Source organism: Watersipora subatra, chromosome 3, assembly GCF_963576615.1.
Source record: "Watersipora subatra chromosome 3, tzWatSuba1.1, whole genome shotgun sequence".
NCBI classification, from domain to species: domain Eukaryota; kingdom Metazoa; phylum Bryozoa; class Gymnolaemata; order Cheilostomatida; family Watersiporidae; genus Watersipora; species Watersipora subatra.
The window spans coordinates 30953898-30973605 of record NC_088710.1 but is presented as its reverse complement, the minus strand read 5'-3'; the positions used below and the strand labels follow the sequence as shown (position 1 = coordinate 30973605).

Genomic DNA, 19708 nt, shown 5'->3' with positions numbered 1-19708 from the left:
TTTTTAGTATTTCAAATGTTAGTTATCAACAATTTAACTGGTCACAAGAAGAGTTACTAATTTTTAGTTTAGTGGAATTGGTAAAAATAAATTTTAAATATCATTCATTAAATATGGATAGCTTTATTGTCTGCAGCATCTGTATATTGATGTAATTTTATTTGAATTAAATTTCTTTTAATTAAATCTCTTTTAATTTAATAATGGATATGGTGGTAGTTTTCTATGCATCAACTACACATTACATTTTTACTTGGATCGGTTTTGTAATGAAGTACTAAAATAGCTATGCAGGCTACCTAATATAATACGCTACTGGTGCAACTAACATATGCCATTTCAAATAGGCCTTTAAGAACATTGCCATCTAAATTGAAAGAAACAAAAGTAACCGAAAACTTCGCAAAGAACAGGAAGAATAAGCCGAAAACAGCAGTCAGTTGTGTCATGATCATTATTACAATATGACTGAGGAGAAGAGACAAGCTAATAGAGATGAAATATTCAAAACACCAAAACAGTGTAGTATATTCCTGCAAGTCAGTAAACAGGGTGTCACATCATGCTGTGTAATCGAGTTTATTGATGTCTAATGACTATCATGTTGCCCTTTTGCCGCATGCATCCGCATTAGTGCTGCACGATATCTTTGCATGTACATTCGATAATTTGATCTCAAAATATATCGAATATCGAACAATGGAGTTGTCTTCTTTCAATATATAGTGTTAGGCTTTAACATGAACGATATGAGAGGATATTGGTTAATATCTGTTGAAAAACAGGAGTTGTCACCTCGTTACAATAAAGAAAATAGACAACTCCAATTTTTGCAAAATAAAATCAGCCGATATTTCGATAAAATATCGGCTTCGATATTCATATCGACTTTAAAACTGACCAAATATAAAATCATCCACTGAAATATATCGTCATATCGAATTATATCGTGTTATCGTGCAGCACTAATCCGCATCCTGATGAGATGTCACAAAATTGTCAATATCATGGACGTTAGGCCGATTTGAAGATTTTTTAAAGTTTTAATTATGGCCCCATTATATAAGATGTTGTATTATGACATACTAAAATTCGAGAATGTTTTAAAACTTTGAAAATTTCACCAAATCTTTTACATGATTCTCACAATAAAAAATCTTACCCAGATCTCTACTGCACACATTTTTTACATGATGCGGTATTAAATGTTAGCTATTGGCATTTCCTTCTCGTGTCTAAATTAAGAACAAGTTTTTGGCGCTGATAAGAATAATTAAAGTAAGCTTGCAGAACAATTATGTTTTACAAAACAAAAACTATTCTTTTCTATTTCAATTGTGCATTCAGAAGATTGTAGTCAGACTTTTCCTCTTCTGCTGACAACTTGTCCACTACCAGAGTTGTATCATAACAGTGTAGCAGAATTTAGACTTATTCCAGTTAGCTTCCAGTTTCTCGTTGCCTTTTCCTTCTAGCAACCAATCTACCTCGCCTTTTGCTCTACGTTTCAGGGTATTGCACATTCTATATCGTGGGTACTCTGCTGTCTATGCAAATACCATTCGTTGGCTTTCAGCCTATCAGGACGAGTGAACACATGGCTGCTGCTGGTGAGTCTTTGGTTTTCTAATCGTTTTCGTTGTTCAAGTCACTTAGTATATGCTGTCGGTTGATTAGCAGTAATTACAGTCTGCCATTGCCACTCGTGTTTAACAGAGTCAGCTATGTTTTTAACTGATTGACCCATTTCCTTTGACTCATCTTTGCTGTAACTAAGCGTTCTAGCATTCTGCTAAAACATGAGGTTGCCGTGCGGGTTGATCCTTGGTTGTTAATAAATCTTACTTTGTCATGTTTGTGTTTGTCATGTGCATGTGTCTGTGTGCATCTGTGTATGTGCATGCCTGTGTATGTGCATGCCTGTATATATGCGCGCTTGTCTATGTGCGTATCTGTGGATATGCGCGCCTGTGTATGTGTGTGCGTGTCTGTCTGCATGCCATTGTGTGCATGTCTGTCTGTTAGTCTGTGGAAACGCTATGTGTTTCCACATTTTCTGGCTGATTTCAACCAGACTTAACACGCATATGCTCCGTGCATTCTGCCAGGTAGCTAAAATATTTGGTCTCAAAAGTATACTTATACCAGCGTACTGCTAGTATAAGCTACAAGCGATCCTATCTGTACAGCTTATACAATTCTGCTCTGCCAGATAGCATAAGGTTTGTGTTCAAACAATCTTAGAGGTTGATGCTAATATTCTACGATATATTTCACTTCTGCAAAAGGCAACTACCTAGCCAATTTCCCAAAAATGCTTTCCTTATATTAACAGATATAGAAGACTATTTGTACTGTTTGTCTCATATTGTGGTAGACTTGCTGTGTTACTAGCTGTATGTATGATATTGTGGTAGACTTGCTGTGTTAGTAGCTGTATGTATGATATTGTGGTAGATTTGCTGTGTTAGTAGCTGTATGTATGATATTGTGGTAAACTTACTGTGTTAGTAGCTGTATGTATGATATTGTGGTAGACTTACTGTGTGTTAGTAGCTGTTTGTATGATATTGTGGTAGACTTGCTGTGTTAGTAGCTGTATGTATAATATTGTGGTAGATTTGCTGTGTTACTAGCTGTATGTATGATATTGTGGTAGACTTGCTGTGTTAGTAGCCGTATGTATGATATTGTGGTAGACTTGCTGTGTTAGTAGCTGTATGTATGATATTGTGGTAAACTTGCTGTGTTACTAGCTGTATGTATGATATTGTGGTAGACTTGCTGTGTTAGTAGCCGTATGTATGATATTGTGGTAGACTTGCTGTGTTAGTAGCTGTATGTATGATATTGTGGTAAACTTGCTGTGTTACTAGCTGTATGTATGATATTGTGGTAGACTTACTGTGTGTTAGTAGCTGTATGTATGATATTGTGGTAGACTTGCTGTGTGTTAGTAGCTGTATGTATGATATTGTGGTAGAATTGCTGTGTGTTAGTAGCTGTATGTATGATATTGTGGTAGACTTGCTGTGTTAGTAGCTGTATGTATGATATTGTGGTAGACTTGCTGTGTTAGTAGCCGTATGTATGATATTGTGGTAGATTTGCTGTGTTAGTAGCTGTATGTATGATATTGTGGTAGACTTGCTGTGTTAGTAGCTGTTTATATGATATTGTGGTAGATTTGCTGTGTTAGTAGCTGTATGTATGATATTGTGGTAGACTTGCTATGTATTAGTAGCTGTATGTATGATATTGTGGTAGATTTGCTTTGTTAGTAGCTGTATGTATGATATTGTGGTAGATTTGCTGTGTTAGTAGCTGTATGTATGATATTGTGGTAGACTTGCTGTGTTAGTAGCTGTATGTATAATATTGTGGTAGATTTGCTGTGTTACTAGCTGTATGTATGATATTGTGGTAGATTTGCTGTGTTACTAGCTGTATGTATGATATTGTGGTAGATTTGCTGTGTTAGTAGCCGTATGTATGATATTGTGGTAAACTTACTGTGTTACTAGCTGTATGTATGATGTTGTTGTAGACTTGCTGTTTACTAGCTGTATGCTCAAAAGTCAAATCTGCTAACTGTAAGATCGAGTCAGCAACCGAAAGGCATAATTATTTGTATTAGGAAACATTCAAGAGTTGTCCTTTCTCATTTCAGGAGTGTTTGCTCTGCTCAATGCATATGCTCTCCTCAACTACTTCAAGTCATTCATGACCAAATCAGAACTTAAATCACTCTTCTTCTTTGCTGTGTCCATCTGCGCTGGTCTCGTGTTCCTCGGAGTCGTATTCCTCACATACGCAGGTGAGTTCTTCGGGTTCATGCAATCTGTTTGTGTAGTTGCATAGTAGTTTGTCTAGTTGCTACCGCATTTTTTCTCTCGTTGTTACGGCACATAGATAAGGTTAACCAGATCAGCGTCAACTCTTTCACTACGGACTTGCTGCTCGTTCTGACAGAATTAATTCAAGCCGATAATTTTTTGCCAACATACACTCGCTATTTTTCCTGGGAAAGCTAGAGTTTCTGTCATATGATAAATAAAAGCTGTTTAATATTTATATATGTAGTGAAAATGATTGCAAAAGAACAATGCTGTCATTTTCACAGTCTGACTGAAATGCAGCCCTACATTCTCTAAAATAAAAATACTAGCGGAATGCCCGGTGTTGCACGGATGTTAAAAATCAGCTTATGAACAGTAACAGGGGAATGCAGTTGCTTGCCACTTGCCATTAGCCAAACACATTGTTAATGCCTAAATTGTGTAAGCTAGTAACATACTAATAAGAGCCGTGAGAGCAAGCTTTAATGACTCGCGTAACCTATATTTATATAGGTTTTATATATAACCTGTATTTTCAACCACATATCGAGTCATATTGCCTAATGAATCTATCAATCTCGCGTAGCTTAATTTGTAAGATATTTGCCTGGCAAACGGGAGGTTCCGAGATCAAACCCAACATGAAACAGATATTTCATTCCTAAATTTTAATAGCTATAGCTAAAAAAGCTGAAACGTACGCGTAAGTGTGTACGTACGCATGCGCGTACACACGTATGCATACATACACGTACGTACACATACGTACGCATACATACACGGGTACGTATACATACACGCGTACGCATACATGCACGCGTACGCATACATACACGCGTACACATACCTGCGTACGCATGCATACACGCGTACGCATACATAAACACGTACGCATACGCATACATAAACACGTACGCATACGTACACACACGTACACACACACACACGTACATACACACACATAAGCACAAACTTTTAGATTGATATATATATGTGTATATGTATATATATATATATAGATAGCTATCAGAACCAGCTGAAGCACAACGTCGAAGAATTTCGCTAGCAGAAATACGTTCAAGTCACTGTTTACAATTTTTCTTTTCATCCATCCTAAACTGGATGGATCAAAAAATTGGAAACCATTATATTATGCTATAAATTTATAAATAACAAGAAAACTAACTGGCTCATTTTTTTGGTAAAATGATAACACAATATCCTAAGTTTATTATGGCAATCTTTTTTGTTCGGACTTGTTAGCTCTATGATCCATGATCATTGTTTTGTATAGGTATTAAGGTGAGCCGTTATAAAAGCCTTATGGCAGAATGAAAGATACAATCGAGCTGCTGTAAAGGCTTTCCGTAGCAAAAGTTAAGAAGTTTACTGTGTATTGCGTTATGCTTACTGAGTGTGTAGTCTTACAGCATGAGTAAATGCTACAACACTTTACATTATGTTGCCTGCAGGATATGTGGCCCCTTGGAGTGGTCGGTTTTACTCATTGTGGGACACAGGCTATGCCAAGATACACATTCCCATCATAGCATCCGTTTCGGAACATCAACCCACCACCTGGGTCTCCTTCCTCTTTGACTTACATGTGCTTAGTTGTGCATTTCCTGCCGGTGTCTGGTTTGTTATAAAAAACATCAATGATGAGCGAGTGTTTGGTAAGTACACTTGTTTTAATTAAGTTCTTTTTCTGATGTTAGCTGCCCAGTAGGTATACCAGGGATGGTAGTCTGGGGTTTGAGGTTAGACCGAGTGGGGAATCTGTTAATTAAAAGTTTGAATGTGACTTAGTTGCACAATGCACAGACACATCCTTGTTCTGCACTTAGCATTGTTTGATTTAGTTTTAGATTTGATTTAGCTGTCAGCTTGATTTAAAATTTATTCTATTAATTGCATTAGTAGGGGAAGCAACTACCTATAAGTAATATGTTGGCGATTGATTAGTCTTGGTAAAGCTTGTCATGATAAAGAATATATAACAGTCGCAAGGGCTTCATATTGGGACTTTTTTATCAAACCTTTGCCTGATCTGTTCAAACGAGTTTGACTATCATTGACTGTAGTACCATCATAACCTTTTAAATGTGGTTGTAACACAATTCGTTAGTAACCCGTTATAGCTGGCAACTTCCTGAATCAGTGGATTGAGATATTGCAGTTCATCAAGTATTCTTGTATCATGATTATTAGCATTATCTTAATGTTATTCTTGCGATTGTAGTCGTGCTCTATGCCTCCTCCGCCATCTACTTTGCTGGGGTAATGGTGAGGCTCATGCTGACTCTGACCCCTATAGTCTGCGTATTTGCTGCCATAGCCTTCTCGCATACCTTTGAAAATTATCTTCATGATGATCCTGTGCCCGAGAAAAAGTCATCAAGTAGTCATGGAGAACAGAGCAGCGCTAGCAGCACTCCAGTCAAGGAGGGTCGGGTATGTATGCATATTCGGCTATATAGCTCGCGGTTGCTAGTTCATCTTCTGTTCAGCTGAATGTCTTGCTTTATTATTGTTTCGGGAATAATAAGTTTAAGGGTTATTTTCGTCAATTTTTAAAAGACTCAGAAAGTTTAGATTTTTTTCCTTTTCATATTGTTTGCTGCTTTAGGTGATCCGACTGCCAGGATGTTTCAAGATTAAATTGGCAAAACTTGATCATGCTTAACATGCTCATAAGAAAACATTGTCTCCAAACATGACGTCAATAGTTGTGTATCCTGTTTGTCCCCCTTGTTATCACATCGGGTATTGCGTTCAAACTACAGTGTTTTTTGGTCTTTATCGACATACATTTTCTTTTGTATTCGCTTAGAATTAGCTTGAGATTGTTAGAATAAAACATCTAATACTGCTTCAGATACAATTTAACAGATGTTTAAAATAACTTAAAGAGAAATTGTCAGTTTTTTTTCTTCTAAATGCTGTGTAAACATAAAAGTGCCCTATGCTGATGAGACCATATATTTATCACTTATAAACATGCACATCTACCGATGTCATTTTTGGTGGAAGTTTGGACACATCTTTTTCTTTAGAGGGTTTTTGCCGTGGTCACGTTTTACCGATTTTACTCTTGAAACATCCTGGCAGTCAAATCACCAAAATCAACCAACAATCTTAAATTGTGGAAAAATATTTATAATTTTCGATAGTCTTTCAAAATTTGGTGTGAGTAACCCTTAAGGTGAATGGTTATGGGATTGTCTTCTCCGTTTGATGTTTCCTTTCTCTCGATTTGCAAACATGGCCTATTATATATGCAACATGATTTCTCAACAGTCACACAAAGCTTCATTCACCTCTAGTTTACCACAAGACATCTTTTTCATCTTAAAATGCACCATATATTGAGTAAAGCTAAAAATTATCTTCTCTCAGATCTCATGTTATTCTCAGTAGAGATGATAAGGGAAGGTTTTTCATGTTTGAAGTGAACAGCAAGCGTCATTTTATCTCTCGCTTCGCTACTTCTCTCCAAAATAGTCTCCAGGTGGTGTGATTCAGAGAATAAAACTGGTATTATAGATATCCAAGCAATGAGTTATTGTTTCTAGTTACCTTGAAAGTAAAGAGTTGTTTGTGTTTTTTATTCCACTGTTTTGTTGTTCATACTCTTCAGCGGTGCCGTCTATCATCTACACAATATGGCTTGCTCTTTCTTAATTGCCTGTTTCCTACTTCAGTTGTACGTTTAGGGGCCTGTTGTCTTCTTTTCCTTCATGTTTTTTCGTGGGTGGCTGAGTGACTAGGTTCATGCTGATTGGTTGACTATTAGCCTACTAGTTTGCTGACTGGTTTAGTGATGATTTGATTTCTGATCACTAGTTTATTGAGTCTTCTAATAGGTTATAGAGTTGTCTGTGTATCTCCTGCTGACTAATGTTTGCTTTGGTTTGCGTTTGATTGGCTAGTTATGAACTTACTATGTATTTATTGGCTACTTACTATAGTATTGTATCTTCATTGGCTGTTTCATTATCTTAAGGTCATTTGTTGGTCAGCTAGTTTCAAGCATAATTCTATCTAGCTTGTAGATGTTTACAGGCAATTTTCAGACTTTCATTTTAGATGTGTTGCATTTGCTTTTTCTCTTTTTGCAGGGTCAATTAAGACACGAGTGGTTCAGCATGGTACAATTAATGTCATTTGTGGATGGGTGTTGTTTTGTATTCCTACACCACCTGTCCCCTTGTTATCGTTTAATATTGTTCCACTAGTCTCTGCACTCTTCACTCATACTAGCTTCGCCTCTCAAACCGGTGTGCGATCTGCCTGCTCCCTCGCTTCCAGTCTCACCACTATTATTGTAAATCTAGAATAAAGAGCGTTAATGGTTGGTCGGGGTGTCTACTGTAGGTAAAGCCTAGCAAGACCGAGTCAAAGCCACCGAAGAGGAAAGAGTCCAAGTCAGGCAGCACTGATGCCAAAGTTTCAGGAACGTTGAAGACATGTATTGTGCTTGTCATGGTGTTCCTTATCATGTTGTTCTGCGTGCATTGCACGTGGGTCACTAGCAACGCGTATTCAAGCCCAAGTATCGTGCTCGCCTCCTATAACCATGATGGGTCAGTAGTTCCTTTCTTGGCTGCACGTTGTCATGTCTAAAACAACCTTCGTGAATGGCGGTAATGTAGCTTCATTTAGCTACCAGTTGATATAACATGATTGGCCAGTTACAGCTTATCAATTCTCATTTAGCTACCAGTTGGTATAACATGATTGCCAGTTACAGCTTATCAATTCTTATTTACTATTTCATCAATTGAGTACGCGGATAAGGTCCTGAGTTAACTCATATATAACTTATCTAGCAAGAGGGTGATACCGTCAGATTTCTAATGAGAGAGTTAGCCCAATATTGTGTTCCTGTTATACGCGGTCATCTGGATTAGTGAGAGCTTTATGCAAAAGAGGGATTTTTGGTCGCATCAGAATTTTCTTAGGCATTATATGTATTATTATATATATATTATATGTATAATTTATTTTTCTCTTTGTGATCTAGCAAAATTTAGCTTAGGTTTGTGTTTGAGCGTCATTATTGAAATAACACATTATTCAATTAAATCAGATTGAAGTACAAAGCTTCTGATTTTGGCTTTGATTCTCACTAAAGGGAACATTTCCTAGTGATATCACTACCATATGGCTTTTATAGAATGTAACTTTAAATATTCACCAAATACAATTTTTTGTAGAACAGACAACCCTATTATGATATTATTCAAGTAATAGTCGTAGTGTACGTTCGGCAGTGTGCAGGACACTTGTTCTTTGCCTCAAAGATGTGCTGTTATTATTATTACCATCATCGCTTACAATTCGTTTGACTATCTGTTTTTAAGTTCATGAAAGTCCAATTCCATCTAGTTTTTTTCCAGTGTTGATGAGACCCACACTTTTATTGACTGAGTACACATGCAAAACGCTGTAGGACAAAGGTCGTCTTTGTTTCATCGCATCTTCAGGTTTTTTGATGGTGTGTAATCAACTTTTTCAGGTCTCGTATGATCTTGGATGATTTCCGAGAGGCTTATTATTGGCTGAGACAGAACACCCCCGACGAGGCGAGAGTTATGTCTTGGTGGGATTATGGCTATCAGATAGCTGGCATGGGTAACAAGACCACTCTGGTTGATAATAACACTTGGAATAACAGTCATATAGCCTTGGTAAGTTGCTATAGCCCATACCCTCCTTAGCCTCTATTGCTAACATAGCCTCAGCTCACATTGGACAAGTAAAAACATCAACTATTCAGACATGTTTATATAACGAGAATGATCGATGCAATTTGCAGTCTTGGATAGTTTTATAGTCTTACTATAGCTACTAAGCAATCGCAGGTTAGTAGACATCCAGATTGATGGCTGTTTACCTGCTATGCCTTCTTCACATCATTTGTTCAGTTATTTTTTCCGAGATACGGCCATTGTTTTTTTGCCTTGTTATGCTCAGTTCTGTAAAGCCAGCCATGGTTTCTTAAGTAAATCATAACCTTTTCTTTCTCTGAAGTAGTATGCATGTCATTGCATATATGAGGTGGTAGGAAGGTCATCTAACCATAAAACCAGTTTTTCCGTCAGATTAGGGTTGGAAAAGGTAACTCCGTCATTGTTACTTCTTGGACAAATTACAAAGTACTAAATAAATGTATGAAACAGTTCTACTAACCTATTTAAAAAGGCCATTGACCATATGTACAGTAGTTGCAAGCTAGTGAGAGCATTGACCATATGTACAGTAGTTGCAAGCTAGTGAGAGCATTGACCATATATACAGTAGTTTTTAGCTAGTTACAGCATTTACCATATGTACAGTAGTTACAAGCATCTGTGATGCTGTCACCATAAACACAGTTGGTACGAGCAGTTGGGCTATAATCGTCATACCTGTAGATGGTACGAGCAATAGTGTTAGTCAGAGCATAGAGTACGCATTGCAATGATGATAATATTGATGCTCGAAATGCTTGTCTGTTAATAATAATAATCTATATAGTAACAGTAATAATGGCCTTGATGAGCAGATTTTTTGGGAATCATAGACTTAGAGCGCATGGATATGCCAAACTATAATTATTGTGTATCTATCTACCTGACCGACCGCTTGATGCAATTTCTTCCTGTATTGCAACTCGGATAGTTTTTTGCAAAAAACCAAGATAACATGCAGCTCAATGAATAGTCATATCTCTGTAGGTTGGCAAGGCTATGTCATCCAATGAAAGTGCTGCCTACGAAATAATGAAAATGCTAGATGTTGACTATGTGCTGGTTATATTTGGCGGAGTAATTGGCTATTCCGGCGATGACATCAACAAGTTCCTCTGGATGGTACGAATTGCAGAAGGCGAGCATCCGAGGGACATAAAGGTTTGTCTTAGTTACAAAAGTTGACAACTCCTGTTCTTCTTTTCCATTCAAGTAGTCAACCTCTCTTATGATCAGTCATCTCCCTCGCTGCTGTTCTCCTTTTATTATTCACCCCATCTGTTAGCTGCCGGATGTATAACTGGAAATGCCTATCAAAGATGTCCGCAAACATCTGTAATAACTTGACCCAACAGTGAGCGCATGGTTTTTATTCTGGACTACTTTTAGCCAAAGGAAAATTATTCACTGATTTCGGGAGTTGTCAATACACGTTTATTATTTTCCCACAAATTCTTTGATTGTGGGAAAAATATCTTATAAACAACATTTCTGAGGAAGCCAGCCCCATGCTTACTATTCAAATGTTTTACAGGGCATTCCAAATATGTAGTTGTGCTATAACTCTGCATTGCCATGGCAACTGATTGTACTCAGTCTAAATAGTTCTTGTCAAATCTAGCATGTAACAGTGTGTACTGTCATGCAGTTGTATGTTGTTAATGGGAAATGCTGAACTGGCTGCATCGCGTTAAAGGAAGTGAAGGTGGGAAATTTAAAGTCAGGAGTTATTTTTTGAATTTTCAGATGAAATATCAGAGTGAACAGGAGACCAGAGGTAATCCCTGGCAGTGTAAGATATTTTATAATGAACTTAGAGTACACCTTGCTTATTCATGGTAAAATGGTAAAATATGGTTTTCCAGATGATGCAAAAGATTTATTTGATATGGTTAGCTTTATAAAGTGAGAAACGAACAAACTTTTTTATCTGGTTTTCTAAAAGAGATGACCATTTTGTGTCGGGTAAAATAAGCTTCCTATTTGTTGCAAGGCTTAGCGAACTTCCATCATAGTAATTAGCTTCTTTCAATGTCATTTAAATTTCATTTATGAGAGTGCTGCTAGTACATTATATTGTTGGCTAACTATGAACATTTTTACCTAAATAGGTCTTTTGGATTTTATAGTTAAATTAAATCAGGTAAAATGGTTCGTGGAGTCTATACTGGTTTTTTGTAATCATATGGGTCAGATGAACAATAACTATCCAGGAACACTGGGTTTTGCAGAACAGGTTCTAACATGTCAGTCTGTTGTTATCTATTTTATAGTATTTTATAAGAGTCAACACCTGCTTTCATTTTCTTCTCTCCTTCGTCAATCACAAAAGATTTCTGTGATTTTTTACATTGAAGTATCAATAAATGCTTTTAGTGATGTGCGTATACCGATTGTGAAATGTATTTTGCTTAATTTGTGTTTGTATTCGAATCTTTTGTGCCTTTCTAGGAGAGTGACTATTTCACACCCAATGGAGAGTTCCGTGTCGACTCCGGTGGTTCCAAGACCCTCCTCAACTGTCTCATGTACAAACTCTGTTACTACCGATTCGGAGAGGTTCAGGTATGCTCTCAGCTTCTTTTACAAATTTGTAAGTGTATAATGTGAGTGTATGTCTGTTTCTATTAATGCTTTGCTATTTGGTATTATCTGTTAAGTTTAATTTTGGATTGTGGATGCCACATGTTTCACTAATATGAAGTCGTCTGCTCATATTACCATAAGATGTATTAGTTCTTTATGATTATTTGTAGGGTAACAACTGATCAAACTTTCACTTTCCATGATAGTCATTAGATTTTTTTAAATTGTTTCACTTTCTTCTAAGCACAAAGAAATTTTAACAATTTACAAAACTCACGGCAGCCTCACAACTCAGTACTTAGTTCAGGGTAACTTTCTGTAGAAATTTTAAAATTGTATATATTGTTCCATCTTCCTTGTGTTTTATAAAAGTTACATATTAGTTAAAGATGATAAAATGTCCAAGAATTGAATATTGAATTAGAATTGAATTAAATAAATCCTTTCACATACATATTTGCAAATATGAATATGCTAAATATTAATATGTTGATGATCTTGTGTTGCTGCTCAACGATAGGAGGTTTAGCTTCTTTATCAGGTGTCTATGTCTGCATACTGCGGAGTCAGGTTTATGGTGCCTGTCATTGCTGGTATAAACTATGCTATATCACTGTGACTACATTGACTACATCGATCTATGCTAGGTTTTCATACTCTTTTCTTAATACTGTTCAAGAAACATATGTAAAGTTTGCATTATTTCGCTTAAACTAAGACTCAGTTGATTGCCTAATTTCATATATGTTGTTACATAGGCAGACGTGAGCTCTTGTATAACAGTCGTAGGAGTAGGTATTTAGCAATTTGTGTATCTCTTGCAAAGGGCAGCATTTGAATTTTTTTTTTTAAAGTGGTAGGCCCCCTAATGTTAATATTTGTTGAAAGTTATGACACTATCATGTAACACCTCTTTTAAAATACGCAGTGATTTTCAGAGCAGTTCTTATAGGAGTTCTTTTACTCAGACTAGAATTAACGACATAATAGATGAAGCGCGTCGCTAATGTATTAAATTACAAAGAGCCAACTGGTGCACTTAGCAAATAATTGTAAAAATTTTGGTAAGATACGTTATATACTCATATCTCTTATAATAGTATAACAGCTATATTAAAGGTATAACATTTAGAACAACAAAGACTTGCATTGAGCCTTGCAGATGTCTGGGCTTTCTTTCATTTCTAATAAGATAGTCTGCAGGTTGGTGTTTAAAAGGCTGGTTCTCAGGAACAAGACGGAGTTTTGAAACCAAATATTTTGGCTACAGAGGCACCAAGCGTATGCTTGTTAACTTTGAATGAAATCAGCCAAAAAATGTGAAAGGCATTGCGTTTGTTCATACTAGTATGTGTGCGCGCGCATACACGCACGTGCTAGTATGAATAAACGCAATGTCTTTTCACGTTTTTTTGGTCAATTTCATTCAAGGTTACCAGCATATATCACTATGTCACTCTCTCTATGTCACTATGTGTGCGCACGCACACATAGTGAGATTTATTAATCTAGTTGAGTGAAAAACATTTTCTTTAATCCAGTCTTGCTTCTACAGTCATACCTCGACATTTGAGCTTAATGCATTCTGGGACTGAGCTCGTATGCCAATTCACTTATGTCTCAAGGCACTATTTCCTATGTAAAATAACTAAGTACAAATTAATCTGTTACTAAACTATGAAAAAAGACATAAGACAGAATATTACAGTAAAAAATGTGTTTTGTGTAATTCAGTACCTATGCTAACATAAGAACAAAACTACTGTCAAATAATATATTTAGTTGCTGAAATCTGCATAAAATGTAACATTACTAAGTAAACTACTGTTAGGTTTTACTTTCGAAACAGACGTAGTGGCCAACAGCGGTTTGAAAGAGTGACTTGACAGAAATGTGTTCGGTACACTAAATTCTTCTGACGCTATGTAACTGAAACTTTCAATTTAACCTTAATGAATTTTGCTTAGTAAACAGACAGTTCAAGCGCAGTTTTGATCTTTTACTAAACTAAGTTTATAGTCATATTTTTACTATCTGTTTTCAATTTAGCGCCGTTTGCCTCGCTTTCACTATAATTTTAGCCAACCTTTTAAAAACCTTTTTCAAACTGGTTCAAGGAGAAAGGTTGTTCTCAAAAGCGGTCTTTTGCATACTTGACCATGTAGTGGCCATCAATAACCGCCTTGTAAACACATATCTCAAAGATTACTCGAGTCTTAAGGAAGAAACTTGCTTCAAATTATGCTCGTAACTCGAGTTTCTCATGTTAGGGCACTCGTATCTCGAAGTATGACTGTACTTACATGTTTTGGTCGCCAGCTGCCCGCTCAACATCAGTCCTACTCTCAATAAAAATCCTATGAAATCGTTCTTTGTCTTAAAGTGCAATAACCAATGTTTAACAACATGTGGCAATTCATTCAATTGCAGGAAACGGTGTTGAAGGTCTTTTAATTTCAATGTCACTTGTGTTTTGGTAGCTGGACTTTCGCTCCCCTCCCGGCTTTGATAGGACTCGCAATGTTGAAATTGGACACAAGAACTTCCAGCTGGAGCATGTTGAGGAAGCATACACGACAGAGCACTGGCTCGTACGCATATACAAGGTGCTTAAGGACACCAATGTGAACAAGAAGTCTCAACTTAACAAGCGTCTCAGAAAGGTTCTCCCTAAAAAGGTGAGTATCGCTGGGTAGCGGGTGTGGCAGCCCAGATAACATGGCCTTTTTCAACCGATTGTGTTGAGTATGTGGATACGAGCATTGCATTTACTTTGTTGACATTTTCTGAATGTATCTTAGTGGCTGGGAACCCGGTAACAGAGGCGCCCTGCTCAAAGCCAAAATGTATCTAATAACAATTGTGTATAAATAGCTTGTTTTGACCAATGAACAGGAGCAATACCTTGTCTTGATACATGCATACGCCGTTGTAGTGTTCCCTGTGTTCCAATGTTGGATTGGTCTATTCAACATTGGAATACTACACTGACTCTTCCGGCTGTCCTCATTAGTTGGTATTCTTTGTTGTACTTCATATAATAAATCAATCCCTTTAAAGTTATCTTTTTGCAGTTTGGTAAGGAAAGACAATTCTCTAATATTTATTCTAGTACAGTGGACCCTCGGCATACGGTTGTAATTCGTTTCACAGTGTTAACATTGTAAGGCGAAAATTTGTTGTAGAGGGGCATAGAAACCCAAAGCAGATATCTAATACAAACATCCCCTGGTAAAAATCATCAAAAATCTTATATACATGCTGTACATACATGTATGAAAATTAGTAACAAAATAATATAACCTTTGTAACTATAGTTACCTACAGTAACTTTTGTGTATTCGGTGTATTTAGTGGTTATGATCTGCAATAAAATGTAACATTAGAATGTGCTACGTGCAGCATTTACTGTAGGATTCCTTACCTTAGAGGCAGACATAACATAAAAACGTTTAATTTAACTTTAATGAATTCAGCTCACCAAACACATACTTAAATGTTTTAGTATGTATTTTAACTATTTTACTGAACTTCAGCTTTTTCATTGCTAAAATTTTATCACCTGTCTGTTTCCAGTTTCACTTTCACAATAACTAATAGCGGATAACGCCGAACTGAGCAAGATCGAGCATCATATCTCCTTCATTCTTTGTTAGATGGATTTCGGCGAATAGCATATTGGCATATTTGTTCTTCGCATTTCGAAAAATAATTTGTATGGAGAGAGAAAAATCGGCGTGTTATACTTTGCAGGGGGAAAATCACATAACAGGGTCGTCGTAACCCGAGGGCGCACTGTAATTGTTTGACTGATTTAGCAATAATCAAAATTAGCATACTACATTCAGGTTTGTTGATTACTTATGAAATCTTTTTAATATTTGTTTTATTTGCGATTCATTCATGAGTAGCAATATTCTAAAATGTTAAATTGCTTTGCTGTATCGGGAGCTTTTGATGCAACGGTCATGCTCTGATTTGATAGATAGCTCACAATATATACATTTAATGCACAAAATAATAGGTTTAACGGCAACCTTGTTTTATGATGCGTAAAAACTGTTGTATATGTATGCATATATAATATAATTATATATGTATAAATGTATATATATATATATATATATACATATACATACTAGCTGTACTACCCGGCGTTGCCAAATGAAGTCTTTGGACAGAAAATTGATTTGTATTCAAAATATAACAAAATTTGTCATTCTAACTTTTAAACTACATATCATGAAAGAAGTGTTTTGTGTAGTTGAAATAATTTAAGTAAACATAAAAACAATTGTAAAGGTTTTAAAACTTTGTCAAACAACTGTAACTTTCAAGCTTCATATCATGAGGAAAATGTCTTGTCATTAAATTAAATAAATTGAAGAAAAATAAAACGACTATAAAAGGGTTTAGATGTAAATGTGAAATAATTAGCGAGTAATAGCTAAATTATGTCAGTTTTGCTATGATTACAGTATGAGATGATTTGGTAATAATACAATTAGTATGAACTGAGAAAACAATAAAAATCCTGAATATGTTGAGTTAATAATAACAATTCTTGCATAGAAGTGTGTGTGTGTATAAAAAAGGTTACTGTTCCACCAGAAGCTATCCATCAAAACTTTGAATACGGCGATACTGGTACCTCTCGATACTGGTACCTCCCGATACTGGTACCTCCCGATACTGGTATCTCTCGATACTGGTACCTCTCGATACTAGTAAAAATGTAAAAATGAAATAGTGGACTGTTTTTGTCTGACCGAACGGAGAGAGATTGTAGAGCCTCTTCCTAAGGAGATAGTACAATTTTTCGCGTGAAAATAATTGGCCATGACCCCAGATTTAGCAATGGAACCTTACGAAAAACCGAAAATAGAAGTTCACGAAAAAGCATCGTGTTTCATAGAGTAAATAGAATTCATAGAGTTTCAAATACTGTGTTATTTAGCGCGTGCATACGTTATATGGTATATGTTAGTGGCTTTGGTCAATAAGTCTTGTATAGCTCAGTGGTAGACCGTATGGATTTAAATCTTGCGTTTGCAATGTCTGAGTTCAAATAAATCAAAATGTGGAATTTTATTTCCAAGATTTTAATAGCTATGGCCAGAGCAACACAGAAACACATACGGAGACACAAACTTGCAAAATATATTTATAGATATATACATGTATACAATGTATATATACATGTAGACCATGTTGACTCACTCATCTTCTTGTAATAACTTTTGCGAGCTCACCAAATTGCTTGTTAGGGCAACACTCCGCAATTGTCTCATTGACCTTGAGCATTGCTGTATCTTGCTTCTACAATAGCACAGCATATGTGCGCGTCATGTTTTTGACACTACTAAAAGCGACACTTTTCATGTCCATTTTAACATGATGCGCTGCTCCCTGACACACCACTGCGTGCATTGACCTGACTATGTTGAGGGAAATTTCCTGTATATATATGAGCCGTTTATTGGTATTTTAGACATCAAGAAATAAGAAAGGAACTTTGGGAAATCGAAAGCGCATTGTACCAGGAAAGAAGACTAAGGCTAAGAAGTGATAAGGAAATGTGCTACACTTGTTTAATTGTTGTAGTGACCCTGTCCTTTATCACAATCTGTTTACCACAATTCAGCTGGTCCATACTACTAAAGACACATGGTTGATTCTTGGCCACCTTATTTGCCATTCCTACTACGTGTCATTGTTATGAATAAATATTCTAAATGTACTAGGAGCATGAGTGAGAGACTACAAATACTGTATTTCTTTTTTGTTATGTATCAGCATGTAGAAAAAAGTAAACAGTTTATAATGTTGTTTTGTTGCTGTATTACTTTCTATAAACGTATATAAAGTGATCGCTCATTCTTGATTCGTGTTTGTAGTCGCACAAGTGTAAGGGTCCATATTTGTATAGTTAGAAGTCTTCATGGAATAAATACATACCTGGTAAGATGAGGTTCATGTATGTAGCGCATGTGTTTAGATTTATGTAATTTTAGCATCCTCCCAAAGCATGGCTTATGCTTACCAATTTTAGTGCAAGGGAAAATTTTACTATTCTGTTCCCAAATATTTGTGGTGAAAGCTCAACTACATTTCAGATCATATTCTTTTCTACATGTAAAACCTTCATAAAAATCTACTCATATCGTTCATGTATCTTCATAAAACTTGCCAGTCATACTCCTGTACGTTTCCGACAACTGAGGGTTAAGTAAACAGTTTTAAACCATTCAGCAGGTGCAATGTCAGTCACACATATATGCTTGGTTTTATTTTCAAAATGTTTAATCATTTTATCAACATCTTGCCGAGTACAATGCTCCCTAGGAGTTACGTACTGCTTGTAATATGCTACGTACTACTGTGATAGGGTTTGGATGAAGATTAGATTGTTAGTAGTTTAGTAGCTGTTAGCATTTTAATGTTCTATTCCATCAGAAGTCCACTCACAGGGACCAACAAAAATAACGTAATACAAACAGAAAGTATGCAAGTGTTAACTAATAAATGAACTAACATACCGCACATCTTATCAACACGTACGTATCATTAGTTATCATTGAACTATAACTTGCATTGCTGCTTTTTCAATTCAAGTAAATGCTTAAAACCATTTGAATGAGCAATATTCCATGTCGCTCAAGGGAGCAAACAAGATCTGGCCTTGCTTAGTTTTTGCGCATCTGCTATTTCGCTTGCTGCTGATCTAACTTTATGTGTAGCGTCAACGCATTTGAGAAACAATCGAAACTGGAGACATGTGATTTTTAACGGACCTACCACATATGTGAGTCATTATAATTTATGAATTTGGTCTACAAAGCGAGATGTTCAAGTGCGACATATTCAACTTTCTTGGTGCCAAGGCTACATTAACTTGACTTTACCGTGAGTAATAACTTTTTTACAATTCCATTATTTTTCTGTGACGAAAAAGCACCACTACGCAACTAACTTTGCTGCATTGCCATACGCTTTTCGCAAAAGGAAACATGATATCACGACGGTAGATGATACAGATTTATAATCAGGTATATCTGTAGTTTTTACCATAACTTAAATACCTGCGAATTAGACTCCTAGTATAAATGTAGGGTTTGCTGAACGATGTTTTACAATGTCTAGTAAACGTCGATCCAACGATATCTTTTCTTACGAATACTTGTTATATTGCTCGTTTGGTCACTTGAAACGTTTCTAATCTTTTTTAAAACTGAATGGTTATACTGTTACACAAAAATATTTATCGAATTTCTTATCAAGCTATTCCTTTTTACAACGAAATATAACTATCAACCTATAAACAATGTTGGCAAAACACTAATATGTAACAACATCATGGGTTTGCTTGCTGTAGTAAAGCCATCACTAATTACCGCAGATTTAATTGCTCAACTGCTTGCTTTTCTTAAATGATGGTTGATCTTTTGATACTCCGCAGAAATGCATATGAATTGTTATGTAGGCCTACAATTAAAAGTTACATAGGATTAGTCTTAGCAAGTTTAGAATATAGGAGAACGTTCTCTT

The 19708-nt window shown here is 36.1% G+C and overlaps 2 protein-coding genes across 4 annotated transcripts in view; both read left to right on the top strand.

Moving 5' to 3' along the window:
- The window catches only part of LOC137392019 (dolichyl-diphosphooligosaccharide--protein glycosyltransferase subunit STT3B-like), a 29549-nt gene extending 11510 nt beyond the window's left edge, over nt 1-18039 (top strand). Inside the window, exons 8-18 of one of the 2 annotated variants that reach the window (XM_068078604.1) lie at nt 1512-1610; nt 3671-3817; nt 5312-5515; nt 6082-6293; nt 7961-7990; nt 8217-8425; nt 9361-9532; nt 10562-10735; nt 12026-12139; nt 14641-14838; nt 17652-18039. In XM_068078604.1, coding sequence (XP_067934705.1) covers nt 1512-1610; nt 3671-3817; nt 5312-5515; nt 6082-6293; nt 7961-7990; nt 8217-8425; nt 9361-9532; nt 10562-10735; nt 12026-12139; nt 14641-14838; nt 17652-17729 — 1637 coding nt within the window. In that variant the 3' untranslated portion in view covers nt 17730-18039. The remainder of the gene's footprint in view (nt 1-1511; nt 1611-3670; nt 3818-5311; nt 5516-6081; nt 6294-7960; nt 7991-8216; nt 8426-9360; nt 9533-10561; nt 10736-12025; nt 12140-14640; nt 14839-17651) is intronic. The other variant, XM_068078605.1, reaches the window with a different exon arrangement.
- A 1021-nt stretch (nt 18040-19060) lies between these two features.
- LOC137391900 (hepatocyte nuclear factor 4-gamma-like) overlaps nt 19061-19708 on the top strand; it is a 35985-nt gene continuing 35337 nt past the window's right edge. Inside the window, exon 1 of one of the 2 annotated variants that reach the window (XM_068078452.1) lies at nt 19061-19066. The gene's annotated coding sequence lies outside the window, so the exon portion shown is untranslated. Of the gene's footprint in view, nt 19067-19107; nt 19210-19708 lie in introns of those variants that run through there. The other variant, XM_068078451.1, reaches the window with a different exon arrangement.